A 15,123-nucleotide genomic window follows, 5' to 3' on the forward strand; every position below is an offset into this window, starting at 1 on the left:
TGGTTCACATAGTGACAAGAACAGAGAGGTGTACAATTACCTCGAGTTAGTTACATTCAGCTAATGAGTTGCTGCTGCTTTCCACTCTACTCATTGTGGAGACAAAACATCATCAGGAACTTTGAGACTGCTGCTTCTGAGCCTTTTCTTGGCAGTAGGAAATGACCTGATTTTCTAAGATACGCAGTTGTATGCCTAAAACATTTCTAATCACTATGAATGACCACTGTAAGGAGCAATCCCATCAAATGTTAAGGTTCTTATTTGTATTTTCTAAACCAAAAGGCATAACCTTCATCTGACTGCGACAAATCAGAAATTATGTGGAAGAAAATGTAGGAGAAAAAATAGACACTGTATTCTTACGCAGTCCATTACATGAAGATTTATATACTCTTATTATACAGTAATGAAAAAGCCAGTTTATAGTGTACAAAGACTGGCCTGAAATTTTTTTGCTATTACTGTATGGTTTTTTTTAAAAGTCTGGCCTCCAGTCTATCATCAGCGAACTTCACAGTTAACACGTGGAAAAACAAAATGGCAGGTGGTTCAGAGCTCTTGTTTCAAGCTAGTTAAAAATACTTGATGACTATATTAGGAAAAAAAAATTCTCAGAATCGTCAGAGGCAAGTCTTTTGAAAGAAATGAAAGGCTAGAAATGAAAACAAAGGCTTATAAAGGTTTTTGAACTATAAAAATTGCCAAGAAAAAGCAACAGTGAAAGTTAAAAAGTTCTACTAAATTCAGATACTAGTTTTATCTGCAGTAGTTTTACCTGCGTGCTCTACCATTAAGAAACTCCAAGCCACAGTTTTTCAGGAACTTGCTAAATTTCAGGCCTGATTCATGAAAGCTTCTCTTTTCAGGAAAGCATTTGGATGGAATCATTTTGATTCCAATGGGATTCATGGACATGATTAAAGTTAAGAACGGCGTAATTGTTTTTTCTCAAAATAGACGCATTAAATGAAAAAAAGGAATCTCAAAGCAAACAGAAACACCAGCCTACCCATGAAACTGATAGCTGTTCCTCTCTCTGTCTTATGAGAAATTGAAATATAGACTTGATCTGGTGGTATTGTAATGTAAGTTTACCCCTGGCTTCGGGAGGGCAATCAGACCAGTAATGACTGGTGAATGCAATGTGAATGGATGGATGTAAGCCCAGTAAATCAAATTCAGGTCTAGTATCTTGCCTCAATAAGGCGTAACACTTTTTTTTTCAGTAAAGTGGTTCATCAGTTTGCTATCTAATGAATAACTTCTCTTTCTTTTCCTTGGTTTTTATAGATGAGACGAAACCTTCAGCCGCAGCCAGCCTATCATCATCAGAAGAAACAGAGCTGAGTGAAGATAAAGGTACAGGTTGTAAATTGTGTTTCAAAATATCCAGTCCCAGGAGGACATTTCATAAAGCCTTATTTTCCTTTGTCTGGAAATTGCCAAAATCACAGTTAAACAATTCAGAAATAGGGAAACCCTTGGATTTTCATTTACAAAAGTCTTTGTAATGAAGTACTTGACACCAGCTGTTGTGCTGGTAGGAGAGATGCTGTGAATTCCTAAGTCCCCTTGTTATAGAGGTAATACTAAAATATCATATACGACACATCAGAAATAAGCCCAAAGCTTGGGCTCACTGGGGCAACTCACAGGCGTAAAGTTAAGCACGCACATCTATCTCAGCAATATTAGCTCCCTGTTCAGTGCCCTCCTGACGGGGAAAAAGAAAAACACAATAGCTATAAACACATCAAGAGGAGACAGGAGGAGATGAAGTCATAATTGAGAGAGAGAAAGTAATGTTTATCTTGTGCAGACTGTGCTGGGCACTCAGATCATTTAGTTTGTGATAAATATTTAAAAGTGTCACGGGGCCAAATGACAGGGAGTTTAGGAAACAAGAAAGAGAGATGATCTAATTTAAATGTTTCAAGCTGAGATTCTTCCTGTGGAGTTGTTGGTTTACGGATAGGAACCAGTGCATAGACATACTGGTTTTGATACTCTTATGATATCACGCTATTAATTGCTTTTGCGGGTCTACAGTTTTTGGCATTCTTGTGGGGGTACGTCAGGAAAAAGCCTGAGTGATTTATAAAATGTTCGCTACTGGTAATTCAAAACAGGAGTTATGCTATCTATAATAAATACAGTCCATCAGTACAGCCTTCAAGAAAGACTAATAGAAAATTTTAATGCATTTTACTGAGATAACATAATTATTAACGTCCATTAACTTATTTATTTTAGAAGATTTAATGTTTAATTCAGCATCACTGCTTGACTCTCTTCTCATTTTTCTAGATAAGTGTGACGGGGTGTGAGATCTTGCCCTTTTGTTCCAAAGACACATGCTAGAGAGCCCACATACTTACCTGATTATGAGTTCAAAGCCTTCTGCAGATTGATTTAAGTGCTCTCTTAACTGATTGATTGATCCTGCAGGGGGAAAAAAAAAAACCACAAACCCTTGCTGGAGCACTGGCTTTTGTTTTTGATATCTTCACAGATTAAAGTCATGGCAAGGCTAGTGGAAGGCAGAAATAGTGACGGATTCAGCCCCAGAATAGTTGGTGATTGCCTGCCATTCATTTCTCTTTTTTTGCTGGCATTTGACTTGTTTATGTATCCTGTATCTATAAGATCCCCCATCAGATGTGGTTTTTATGTTTCGTAATGTGAGGGTCACAGTGAGGCTTTGAGTTTGGATTTTTTTTTTTGGCTGTCTGTGGACTTACTGAAGATCCCAACATTTTAGTATTGCTTTGAGTGCTTGTTCCTGACTATATAGCCAGTGTCTTCTGATATGCTTTTCAGTGGCCATCTCAATGTGTAACCACTCAAGTTTTTTGATGCATTGTATTAGTTGTCTCTTCTCAGGAAAGCAGCCATCTTGGTACTGTAGGTCTTGCTTTTCCTATAATATGCTAAGAGTATAGTGTCTTCCCCTCTTATCTTGAGAGGTTGGCAGAAGAGATAGTGCCCTGAGAAATCCAAAGGGCAGTTTCTCTTTGATGTCCTACCTCTCCTCAAAAGTAAGATGGAAAGCATCTGGTAGGCAAAAAGGAGTGAGACCGACTCTCCTCCATATATTTTGTTTGTAAAGTCGTACAACTAGAAAAAAGGAACAGTGGGGAAAAGAACATGTTTGAGGATTTGCCTGCTAGTTTTTTAAATGTAACCAAGAATTTTGAATGACGAGGCCGCCGCGTCCACCAGGCCATGGTTTAAATAAATCCTTATTTCCATTAGTAGATTTTCAACTTCTCAGATTTTGGATTTTGAGTTGTTTTCAAATGAGTACTAGTGGTACAAAAAACTAGCTACCGCTTGGGAAATGGCGCTTTTACAAAATCCTGGCATTTCTGAAAACACCTGCTGCTCCTGAAATAAATTTCAGCCTTCAAATTGTTTGCCCACTGAGTTAACACAGCTAAAACCTGCCAGGTTCTGGAACATACTCATTTCTGTAGTTTATCTTCAACTAAATGAACTGGATGCAATGCATTTAAAGAAATTATGTTTCTCCAGTCCTTCCACTTAATTACTGTGAAAGGAGATTTGTGGCAAATAAGTCTAGGCTACATATTTCCAAAATGCGTAGTTTAAATCACTCAGAATAGGAGGTTTCCAAGCCTTCTATGGAAGTACAGCAGTCTTTCAAATGTCAGTTCGAGTGAGTGTACCAAAACAAGTATTTTGACTCCAAGTAGAGTTGACTAGTGATTTTTCTGCTTATTTTTTCTTGTATTTCTGGGATTAGAATGTAGCAAACACATTGAAATAGTTATTTATTGCTCAAAAATGTGGTGATATTCAAAACAAAGCACATGCATCTCTGCTACCATGAAGTTCTAGTATTTTTTTCTTACCTGAGTCATCTTTATCAGGTTTTTTTTAAGGAAAAGGGGAAGGATGGGAACATGAAAGGGGGTGTTTCATGATAAGTGCGTGGAACATTTCAAGAATCATGTTTTGAGGGGCTCCAATTAAAATTAAAACCTAATGTGAGATTACAAATCTCATATTAATGTGAAAGTATATCTCTTCTGTTATTCACGGTAGAAGAGACACTGTCCAGAAAAAAAAGTCCATGGGCCCAGTTTACATGTCACCTTTGAGCAGACTGAATTTTTTGACTCCTCTGACTGTCCTCAGGAAAAAAAAGAAGAAAAAAAAAAAAAGGAGAATAGTCTTATTCCAAGCATATCAAGATGTTTGATGTTATGCTGTGGAGGTATTGTCTTATTCCAGTCTGTGCCAAGTTTCTATTTCCACTGTCTGGAAATGCTGCAAAGAAATGTTGCGATTTTACCCTTGAAAACTTGCATGCATAACTATTAGCTCTTGGGGGAGAGCTGACATCTCTAGGCAGCACCTTCGTAGCGCTTCATTACTGTGCATATGGAAGTAGATCCTTTATATACAGCGTATTTCAAGTTAGAGATGCTTCTCTTTATGAAGTGTAAGGGCAGAACAAAGTGATTAAAGTCATTAATGTTTATGCAGCAGATAAAACACGTATCAGACAGGCTGCACTCAGTCTAGTGTGCCTGTCCGTACAGGATTGTGCTGGGACTACAAACTCATTTTAAATGGACCGTATTGTATATAGCTGTGGATTGGTTTGAACCTGTGATTGATTTTTTTAAAAAAAAAAAAAGAATGTGTGTGCATACGCATGAGTGTGTGTGTGTGAGAGAGAGTGTTCTGCATCTTCATCTCAGTTATCTGCCCTACCAATTACTATTTAACCTGATTTATTGATAGGGCTTTCTGGTAGAAAAATGAAAAAAGGAACTGGATTTAGTACAGGTGAAGAATGAACTCCCCATTATGCAATCATGGCAAAGTTTCTGTGCACAATACGCTGATTTTAATTCATTAGCACTTAATAAGAACTGAATTTTCATTTGAAGGTCAACGAAATTAAATCATATGCTAATTAATTTTAAAAATAAAGTAGCGATTAATTATTTCCAGGTGTTCACCAAAGTCTGTGCTCCGGTGGGAGTGCCATTTAAAGCAAGTCACTATTTTTCTACATTCTCTGAAATGGAGTCAGCTTCAGTCAGCTGGGGGGCTGATGTTGTCAAAAGCAGAATTAGGTATATGCCTTGGCTAGGGTCTAGCCCTAAAAACTCACTTTGTGCAACCCAGAAGCCTTTAAGTATCCTGCCTGTAAAGCATAATGGATATAAAATTCCTGTTTGGCCAGCTGTAGTTCTCACCATGGAAAAATCTGATGTCCTAAAGCCATAAATGATTGAGAAGGGATAAACTGAAAGATAGAGCATTTCAAATGCAGGGGAGCTGTGCAAATCAACATAAATTAGACACTGATAAGTGGGTGAAAAAGATTGACTGAAAGGCCAATATGTTCAAAAAGAGGTGTTTAAAATCAGCTCTTAAGTATATATTAAGACATCTAAATGAATGACCTGGTTTTCAGAAGTGCTGAGCGCTCAGCAGCTACCAATGAAATGTTTTTACTTCACCCTTGGGCTATGATTAGACCTGGAAAATTTCAGCCTGAAAAATTTCAATTATAGGTAACTGAAAAAGAACCTTTTTAATGGAAGAGTTTCAACACCCCCAACCGTAGCTGTGGCTCTTCATGCCAGCTACAGTGATAACATTTTTCTCTCCCTTGGTTAGAAGCATTTTTGTGAAAGCAAATTGGCTAACACAAGCTAAATGGTGTGGTTTGGGTTTTTTCTAAACCACGTACATAACCATTGCCATCTAACCTAGCACCTATTCTCCTAACACCCCGCGTAATGTTTACTTTGAGCTGTACATAATGCAGGTTATTCACTTTTCCTTCTAATCTGGCCTCTCTGTAGCACTGTGCATCCAGACAGGGTCCAGCCCATGAACGACTCAAGAGATGTTTCTACTCTACCCTTCGCCAGTACAGGCAGCCACAACAGCTAACACTAATCTGTTTAGCTGGTTTATTTAGATCCTACTTATTTTTAAAGATTAGCTGACCTGGAGCCATCCAGCTGTGCTCCTGTCAGTCTGATGTGAGCACCTTCTCCTTCCATCTGTCCCCCTCAACCCTTACCTTCAGCTGCGTGGCATCTTCTCCTGGGAAGGGTCTAACCAAAGCAGCCAGGTATTTCTCAGCGTTTTCCTTTCCCAGTGCCCTATTCAACAGGCCCTGCCCCTGATGGCAGCAGCAGAATGCCCATGGTTATCGTACCACCTGCACTGAAATTTCTCTCGTGGACATAAGGTGAGGTTAGTGAAGATGCCAGTCTGTCAGCTCGAAGCACAAGCGGGAGGGAGCATTACGCGGTGGACCCCACCTGTGGAGATGAACTGCCTGGTCTATTGCAAAAATATCTCTACAGGTTGTTGCACCTAAAAAGGTCTGTTTTACCAAGCCCTATAAACTTGGGCTCCAATAAATCTAATCTGTCATAAAGACAGATTAAAATGAAATCTTGGTGGATATAAAAATAACATTTTAAAGTCAAAGCTCAAGAATATCTCCCTAACTTCTCATAAATCACCTTTTTATAGTACTTCATTTTAACACATTTTCCTCGGTTTATGAGGCAAAAGAATACCCTAATCATGTGGCAGCCTCCATGCACACCATTACCTGTAATTTTAGACGCCTGCTTGATTTCTTTCACTCTGGAAATATTCCAGTCATTTTTCACAGTATCATGCTTAAAAAATAAAATGCACTGAACCTGTTTCTTTCATAATGACCAGCTTTTTCCCTCTTTAATCTTCTTACAGCTCCCTAAAACATGGTGATTTATCTATGCTGTGTGCAGGACCCAGGTGTGTTGCACATTAGAAACGACTCAGTAAATAAGCCATACAGAGAGTAGCTGGGGAAGTGAATTTTAAAAGATCATTAAAACCACTTAACATTCAGATCTTACCATTTCTCCTCTTCCTTAGCATTTGCAAAATTTTGTTTGAGTAGCGTTGCTTTATACAGTCAAAAAAAGTATGAATGGCGTGGAAAAGCATGGGGGTTTATGCAGCTTTTAGACAAAATAGTGTCTGATTATTAGCCAGAAGGGTAGGATTGATTATTGCAAGCTACACAGTTTTCTTGGAGCTGAATTCAACATACTGTTGATATATTGGAACAGTGGATATACTTGGGGAGTATTCCGATCAGCTTACTCAAAGTCCAGATATTTTCTTCAGAGGTTGTTAAAGGTTGGGGAAGATTCCCAGGTGCATTCAACTGTGCAGCCCCACACGGCAGTTGTTTCAATACAACGGAGGGGTGCAGGGCCACGTGCTCCAGACGTGGATACTGTCATTGCAGCCACCAAGTAGAAGCAGGTTTGGAGGAACTAAGGGATGCTCAGACTTCAGTGAGCACTTCGATGCTTGATGTGCAGTAGATCAAAGTGGCCTATCTTTGGTTCATTTATGTCATTAAATGTCAAGTTTGGTTCATTCATGTGTGATCAACAATGACATTAGGAACTGTACTCCAGTGTAGTATCAAAAACACTGATTATTTTCAGTCCTGCCTGGAGGAGTGTTAACTCTTACAGTCCCAATTTGTGGTTACTCAAGGTAAATAGTGTCCAGCACATCTTATCAAAAAACTAAGTACACTGTGCTGTGAAATAATATCCTGACTTGGATTCTCCAGTACGACTTAACAGATAAGTAGCTGTGTTAGGGGAAGACTAACACTGCTTTATGCCATTTAAAAAATCGAAGTTAGTTCCCTAGCCAATTAGAGATGAACAAAGGCTTTAGGGATGGCTAGAGCTTTTGTAGACCCTGTAATTGTTTAGGACTATGATACTGGCTTATGCCCAGTTGCATAAGGCTCTAAAGGGCTAAGCGAGCACAGAGGACCGGCTGAGCCCAAGGAGTGCCACTACCCTACTGAAAACTTGCACGCAGAAAGTGGTATATCATCAGCATTTGTGGGATTCCCATTGCTGCTTGCCAGCTGAATTGGAGGTGGCACTGCTGCCTTGTATCCAATTTGGGAACGGCTTTTATTGACTGGTGCATTTGGTCTTACACTTTCACTCGTGCTTGGCTCAGATTTTCTGCATAAATCTGGGTTTATTCCTTTGCTTTATTTTATTCTTGCTAATCCTAAAAGTAAATCTGTCTTTGGACCTTTTGGCTTGAATATTTGATCTAATATTTGCATTTAAAAAGAAGAAATCTTTGACATGGTCCTGACCTTAAAGATTTTGAAACTCAGAATCTGCATGCTAATGCAAAGACTTATTTCTACTGCTGAAATAAGAGCAGCGGACTCTTACAGTAACTTCTGTCCATGTTCTGCTCTTTTCAGAAACACGCTTTACAAAAAATAATTTGCTCAAAATTATCGCTACATATTGCCTGGGATAATTTGGAATTCTGGGCAATTAAATTGCGTTTTTGAACCCTGGAACAATTAGAAAACTGTTTATGATAAAAATGAAAGTTTTAACACAAAATTACAATCCTGTGAGAAGAAACTGTGCAGAGCCAGCTATGGGACTGTGTGAAGATGTGCCAAATAGCACAGAGGTGGTCTCTGGCTGTGGTGCCTAATGCTGACACCTGGCGCAGCTGCGGGGTCAGACTGCCAGCTGTGCCAAAGGCTGGGAGTAGCGACAGCTCCCCACGCCGTGTGACAACCGTAGTTTGCCATAAGCTACGCGATGCTGCACCACAAACAGCAGCGTAATGGGGCACATACATCAGCCACGCACGAGGCTCCTTAAACTCCATTTGTTATTATTGACCAAAGCGCGTAATTGTTCCTCTGATGCTGGGGATTGATTTTTGCATGAAATTGGAGTCATTCCTCATTCTAGGAGGAAAAGTGGCACCTGTGAACTGAGATTAAAGGCACAGATCTGGGAGTATGAAGTACTGTGCAATAGGTGTAGGATAAGATAGCTCTAAGGGTCAGATGGGACAGAGCCACGTGCATCTCTCCCACCTGTAGCAGGTAATATCACTCTTTATCAGCCCTTTTGGCTATTTGAAGGGCTACTTAAGGCAGAGGACTTGCAATTCCAGCTTTTCAGTACAGTTGCTTTTACGAACATGCAACTAAATCATACAGAAAAAGATAATATTAACTTAGGGTATGGGGCTACAGATGGTACAACTCTTGGCTTGTTTGATATCCTGAAAGCTTTGTCAAAAACTTCAGCAAAGCCAGATTTTCACTCAATGGGTTTAAAGTTCGCCTGAAAAATTCCATACAGATTTTTAGTGCCGTTCCCATTTATACCAAGAGGTCCTTCAACTCTCTTTTTGATTAAACTTGGAATTTGATGAAATTGTAATTTATTTTTGCTCTGATTCGGGCTGATAGGGTAATCCCTTGTAACTCGTAGCACAATGTGGCATCCTGGTATGAAAGGCCAGCGCAGTGGTCCAGCTGATAGCACTGAGTAGCGTTTTAAGTCCTCAGTAGGGTGAAAAAAGTGCAGCAAGGGCAAATTTTAACAAATTGTACATCAGTGAGATATTCTGCTTTCAAACTTGGATTTATAAACTTATTGTCATGCCACGAAAGAAGTAAGAAGCTGTGCAGGTAATTAAATATTTGCCTTGGGGGATTATTTGCAGTTAATTAAAGCCACACACTTTCGGTACATACCTTTTCTACAGATTATTAAATTTGGATCGGATGTTAACAACCCAGCTTTCTCACTTATCCATCAGAGATTGTTCTGGGCAAGTTTCAAGAACGGAGTTTTACAGGGGCATCCTTTGGTATGTTGTAAGATTTACTCTGCTATATTGTAGAAAGGGACCTTCTGGAAGTAGAGCCGTAACAAGACTGTCATAGCGTAATTTATTATCATGCACCATAGATCTTTTGGCACTGTTACTTAAGTTTCTCATCTAGCAGCATGTTAGAAAGTGTTCCCACTCTGGAATACAAATAGTGATTATCTGTTACCATTGTTATGACCTCAAGTGTACTTACCTCTGTAGTTTGCAGAAATGTCCAGTTAGATCAGCGGTGTTTTTTAACAAGGCTCAAAGAGAGCTCTTTATTCAGTAAAAGCTGCGTGTTATGCAGATGAGCAGAGCTAAAACTGGTGGCTGTGTTGCTGTGATTTCCTGACTGCAGTGGAATGATGCATTTCTCCATCCCCGCACAAAAACTAAGAAGTGGCAGCTGTCAGAAAATGTCATTCGGCACAACAAAATAATGCCCTGTGTTTGTGAAGGCTGCAGATAGCATAGCAACTGCACCTACATCATCTAATTTAAACCTCACTGTGCCACTGGTTCAGGGTACGGCTTTGAGCAGTTCATTTTGCTGGTCTCCCTCAAAAAGGAAAAGCAGCTTGGCCACGATAATGACATTGGGAGTTCTGCCATCAAGTAAAATGAGGCTAGGATTTGCACTGGGATTTATAGGACTTAATGTTTGTCAAGCTCGTGGAAGTCCAACCATGAAAAGTGCTGGCATTGTTCTAAATAAATAAGGAATCACTTTATTTATCAAGTAGGTTGTTTGTGCTGTTTCTCATAGCTTTGTGCCGCTCTGTTCATTAGAAATAAAATTCTCGGTAGCACTGCTGATTATTCTTACGTGTCCTATCGTGCCAGCTCCTTGTTTAAGGTTTGTACTGCAGGCAAAAAACTGCTCAGTAAGTGTACAGATTTTGAAATCAATTTGAATAATTGAAACCCATGAGTATACTTTTGTAGTATATAAGTCTGTAGTTAAACAGATAGAAAATCTGTCAGCGTATCAGAATGCCAGATATGAAGCTAGCACCTAAGGGCTACCTGTGTCTGAAGTAACTAACAGACTTTTCCAGCATGAAAACCGCTGCAGGATTTGTTTGTTTGTTTGTTTGCTGTTTCCTCAGACTCCCTGAAAGACTCCAAAGGCGCACAGGAGAATGACCCAGTGCATCCTGTGGGATGTAAGGAAGATCAAGCCGAAGGTAAAGTTTTGTATCAAAATTCTTTAAGACAGAGATAATGAACCAGTTGGGAACCTTAGTTCTTCCAGTTTCAGCATCCAGTGGTTTTCAGCCTGACCTCTTCTGCCTTAAGGAAACGCTGTTGGCTAGTAGAGGTTGTGTGCCAACCAGTTGTGGTGCAGTAATCTCTGGTGTTGCTGGAAAACATACATCTTCAAATATGTGGGTTTAACCATATTGATCCTGGGTGTTATTATTGTCCTTTTTGTTGTTGTTGTTGTTCTAAAAGCCTGTGGGGTGATTCTGTTCCTTCTGTTAAGTCGACTGTCAAGTGCCAGCGCTTTGCAACAGCTCCTATGAGAATCAGTGTGTCAAGGCTGAGCTACAAAAGAAGAAAAAAAAAGTTGATTCAGGGTCGGTTTCAACCAGACATTTAACATACTTAACGCTTAGAGTTTGTTAAGTGATATTTTCATATATAAAGTCCAACATCGTTCATTTAATCACTTTAAAAAGCAGCGCTTGGCTGAAAAGGGCCATGATATGTTAGGTTCGTGTCCTGTTTTGATGAACTTGCTGCTGCCTGCACGCGGCCATCACACTGATGTCGTTTTCAATTTGTTGTGTTAACAGGACAACAGCATGTTTCTGCAGAGGAGGAGATGAAAACTGGGGCAGATTCCCAAAGCTCCTGCATGGAAATAGAAGGTACTGCACATGCCTTGACACCAAAGAGCAAGATTAACAGGCAGAACCACTAGTTATTGCTCAGATATTATCAGTAGTGTTTAAGTTCCCTTTCTTTCTCCATACCTACTAAGCTAAATCTGTGGAGCCCGATCTTACGGTAACTCTAAATTCAACCCTGAGCAGGGGAGTACCTATGGATTCTCTGTGATAAAAGCTGACTTCTTAATGGCTGCAACTGTTAAAGAAACAAGTGAACATTGCATTTCTTATACCTAATGACAAGCATTTCAGCCTTGTACATTCAGAGCAGTGAATGCTCTGTCCCCAGTCCAGCAAAACACTTGAGTACGCGTGTCTCTCCACTTGTGGCGAGCCCCAGTGATGGCCTGTGCCTGGAGCCAGGCACGTGGGGGTTTTGTGCTAAAGCCCAGAACTCTCAGCATCTTGGAGGATCAAGGCCTTGCTCTCAACTACAGCCCCTTGGATTTCCCTCAGACAGCTTTTGTATCTGTACCTTTGGGGAAAAGGATCTTTTTCCTCTGCCAGTGTTTTTAATGGTAATCTCTCCAGTGCATGTTAATCCTTTTATGTCCATTCTGAAAAGCCTCACTGTTCATCTTCTTTTTATCAAATTTATTCAGAGCCATTGTTGAACCAAGAAGGCACAACAGAAGTTGAGATACCTTTGATTCATGGTGCAGAAGAAAAAGAAGAAGCAGGAAAAGAAGAAGAAGAAGAAGAAGAAGAAGGAGGTGAGGTTACTTTTAAAACAGACTGAGACAGAGAATGCTGCTGGGCTCATGTTCTCCTTTTCTATTGTGAGGAAACATGGAAAGAGCACATAAAAGCGGGTTGGGTTTTTTTCCTAAGAAAAATCCTTCCTTGCCTATCCGTGAGTGTTGTTTTGATATACTGGACTTGGATTTACATAGGAAAGTAAGTGCAAAAAAGTGCAGGCTCAGGTTCTAAAGTGACTGTAAAATAAATACTCTTCTCATTGTTGGTTTTCTGCATTGAAGTACATAAGGCTGATTGAACAACCAATTTATGTCCATTTAAGTACCCTCTCGATCACGTTCCTTAGAAGCATTGAGAATATTTACAATAAATGGGTATGATAATTATTTGTGAGGTCATTAATAGAGATTTAACTAGTAATTAACTAGAACTAGTAATTCTAATAAAGAAACCCATATTTGGAGCAGGAGCATAGTCTTGCTGAAGCAGTAATTTTTTCTGTGAGTAAAGTATTTAAATCCTTAGGAATGCTTCTGCAAAGAAATGTAGAAGTTTAATTTTAAGTGTTGGACACTTCTGGGAACCCTACATGCAGCTCACCATTTGTAACAGGCACATGGTTATATAAAAAAATAACATATTATGTAAATAATTCTCTAATTGTAAAGTAACTGCAAGTTAATAATTATACGGTCATTTGCAGAGCACAGGGATGAATTTTACAGTTCCAAATTAAAATGCAGACATGATTTTTATTGAAAATTCAGGTCAATACTAACTGTGTTGTCCTAATTATGAACTCCTTTTCCCAGCCACATTGACACCAACTTAATTGCAAACCTATGTTAGCAATATTGACACTTTTCTTCACTGCAAACCCAGGTTAATAGAACCTCTTTGTTCATATACAGCTAAACAACATTTCCTCTCCTTTTTTTTTTTTTTTAATTGCCTATCCAAGCTGAGACTAATCACATCTCTTTATTATCAGTCATGTTAATGGTATCGGTTTTGTGCTTTATTACTGATGGTGAAAATAGAATTGATATAATCCTTACTTCAAATCCAAGTAAATGGTATTGCACTACCTCAGTTGCAAATCCAGGTTATATAATACAAGCTCACTCTGATTGCAAATACCAAAGTCGTTATATTAATTTCCTCCTAATAGAAATTATTTACATTTTATTTTATGCCTCATCAAAAGCAAGTTGGACAAAATGTACTTTCATTATTTGTACATTTCCTTCTCTTTAATACTTTAGTGTCCCCTACAGCTAGTCACTGTCATTTAGTTCTCAGTGGAGAGATTATATTTCACCATCTGTTCTACCTACTATTAAAATATGTAACATTAAGGAAACGAAGGTAATGTCAGAAAAGGGTTGTTCTTGGCACTTTTCCTTTTCCTGCCTCTGATTTAAAAGGTTCAAGTACTAAATAAGTAAAAGGTTCTTTCCAAACGTTTTGGAATGTGTTCCTATCCGGGGGCTCAGGTATTGCTCCTGTACAAGATTCGTCTAATCCAAAGCTCATTGAAGTTCATAGAAGGACTCTCATTGATTTAAGTGAACTTTTGGTCAGTTCCATGATAAAAGGAGACGATGTGTTGAGTCTACCTGCAGGGTAACAGCACTTAGGTTACTGCATAGATATTCTGTTCAGCTTCTTCCAAACATACTGTCTTTGGGTCAGGGAAAATAAATGGGTGCTTTTTCAGGGTTTTGAGAAGGAAAGGCAATTGAGGCTCTGCTTTTTCAGGGCTTTGAGAAGGAAAGGAAATTAAGGCATTCCCTTGCTTTGTTTCATTCTTATGGGTATAAGAACATGTAGAGCACCCTCAGCACTCATCTTGCTAGATGCTTCCAGTTCTGGTGGGCACATACACTGCCGTGTGAGTTTTGAAAGTTCTCCACAAAGCAAGGTGGATCTGGACAAAGAGAGGTAAAAAAAGAAAATCAGCTGAACTTCAGGCTGATAAAATAAGATATATTCCCCAGAGAGAAACTTCTCTTAACGGAAGGAGATTACCTGGCATAAACCAGAGATTCAATACATAACTTTATTTCATGTAACCCAAGTGGTGTCTCATAAACTAATTCAGTTAAATAGTTTTCCAGCAGCATCCACCGTACATTTGAAATACAATGAAACGGCACGTTTTTGTCTAAAAACACGTGGAAAAAAGCTAACGTGGGACTGCTAGTCCCATTAAATAGAAATACACAGATCTTACGTGGCTTTGACCTGTACTAGAGCTATATGCATAGCCAAACGTAGCAAGTAAACTGCAAACTACCTGGTCTTTCTGCTCTACGCCTGATAATTTTTTGGTGTTACCAAGCTCATCCTGGAGCGAAGGATAGCACATAGCTGCTGTTCTCCTCTCTCCCTCTCTCTCGCCGGGACCCATTAGATTAATGGGAGTCATCTGTGACCTGTCCCCAGCACTGGAGCTGTGGAAGCCACTAAATGACCAACAAAGATCAAAGTCCCTTTTTCAACCTAAAGCTAGATTTCTGCTTAGTTACTGATTATGGCTTTGAAGTGTGCTAGGAATTTTTTCAGTGATCTGGTTTTCCATGGAAAAATCACTGTTTCTTGCTGGTTTTGAGATGTGTCTCAGTTTTCGCAAACTTCTGACAAAACCATAGGTAAAGCTTCTGATCTAATTGTGCAGGCTTTACTACCAGCTCATCTATGTGTTTTGGGGGATTTTAGGCCTTGCAGGGTCCTTTCTGTATAGCTCATTTGGCTTCACAGCTCCAGGGTCACACCGTAGTACCTA

General features: G+C 39.4%; 1 protein-coding gene across 3 annotated transcripts in view; it reads left to right on the forward strand.

The window, feature by feature from the left end:
• MACROD2 (mono-ADP ribosylhydrolase 2) overlaps positions 1 to 15,123 on the forward strand; it is a 901,283-nt gene that overhangs the window by 847,431 nt on the left and 38,729 nt on the right. For all 3 annotated transcript variants that reach the window (XM_074817243.1, XM_074817244.1, XM_074817245.1), the window contains exons 13-16: positions 1,294 to 1,362; positions 10,851 to 10,928; positions 11,541 to 11,615; positions 12,239 to 12,349. In XM_074817243.1, the coding sequence (XP_074673344.1) occupies positions 1,294 to 1,362; positions 10,851 to 10,928; positions 11,541 to 11,615; positions 12,239 to 12,349 (333 nt within the window). The remainder of the gene's footprint in view (positions 1 to 1,293; positions 1,363 to 10,850; positions 10,929 to 11,540; positions 11,616 to 12,238; positions 12,350 to 15,123) is intronic.

This window comes from Strix aluco, chromosome 3 (genome assembly GCF_031877795.1).
Source record: "Strix aluco isolate bStrAlu1 chromosome 3, bStrAlu1.hap1, whole genome shotgun sequence".
Taxonomy (NCBI): Eukaryota; Metazoa; Chordata; class Aves; order Strigiformes; family Strigidae; genus Strix; species Strix aluco.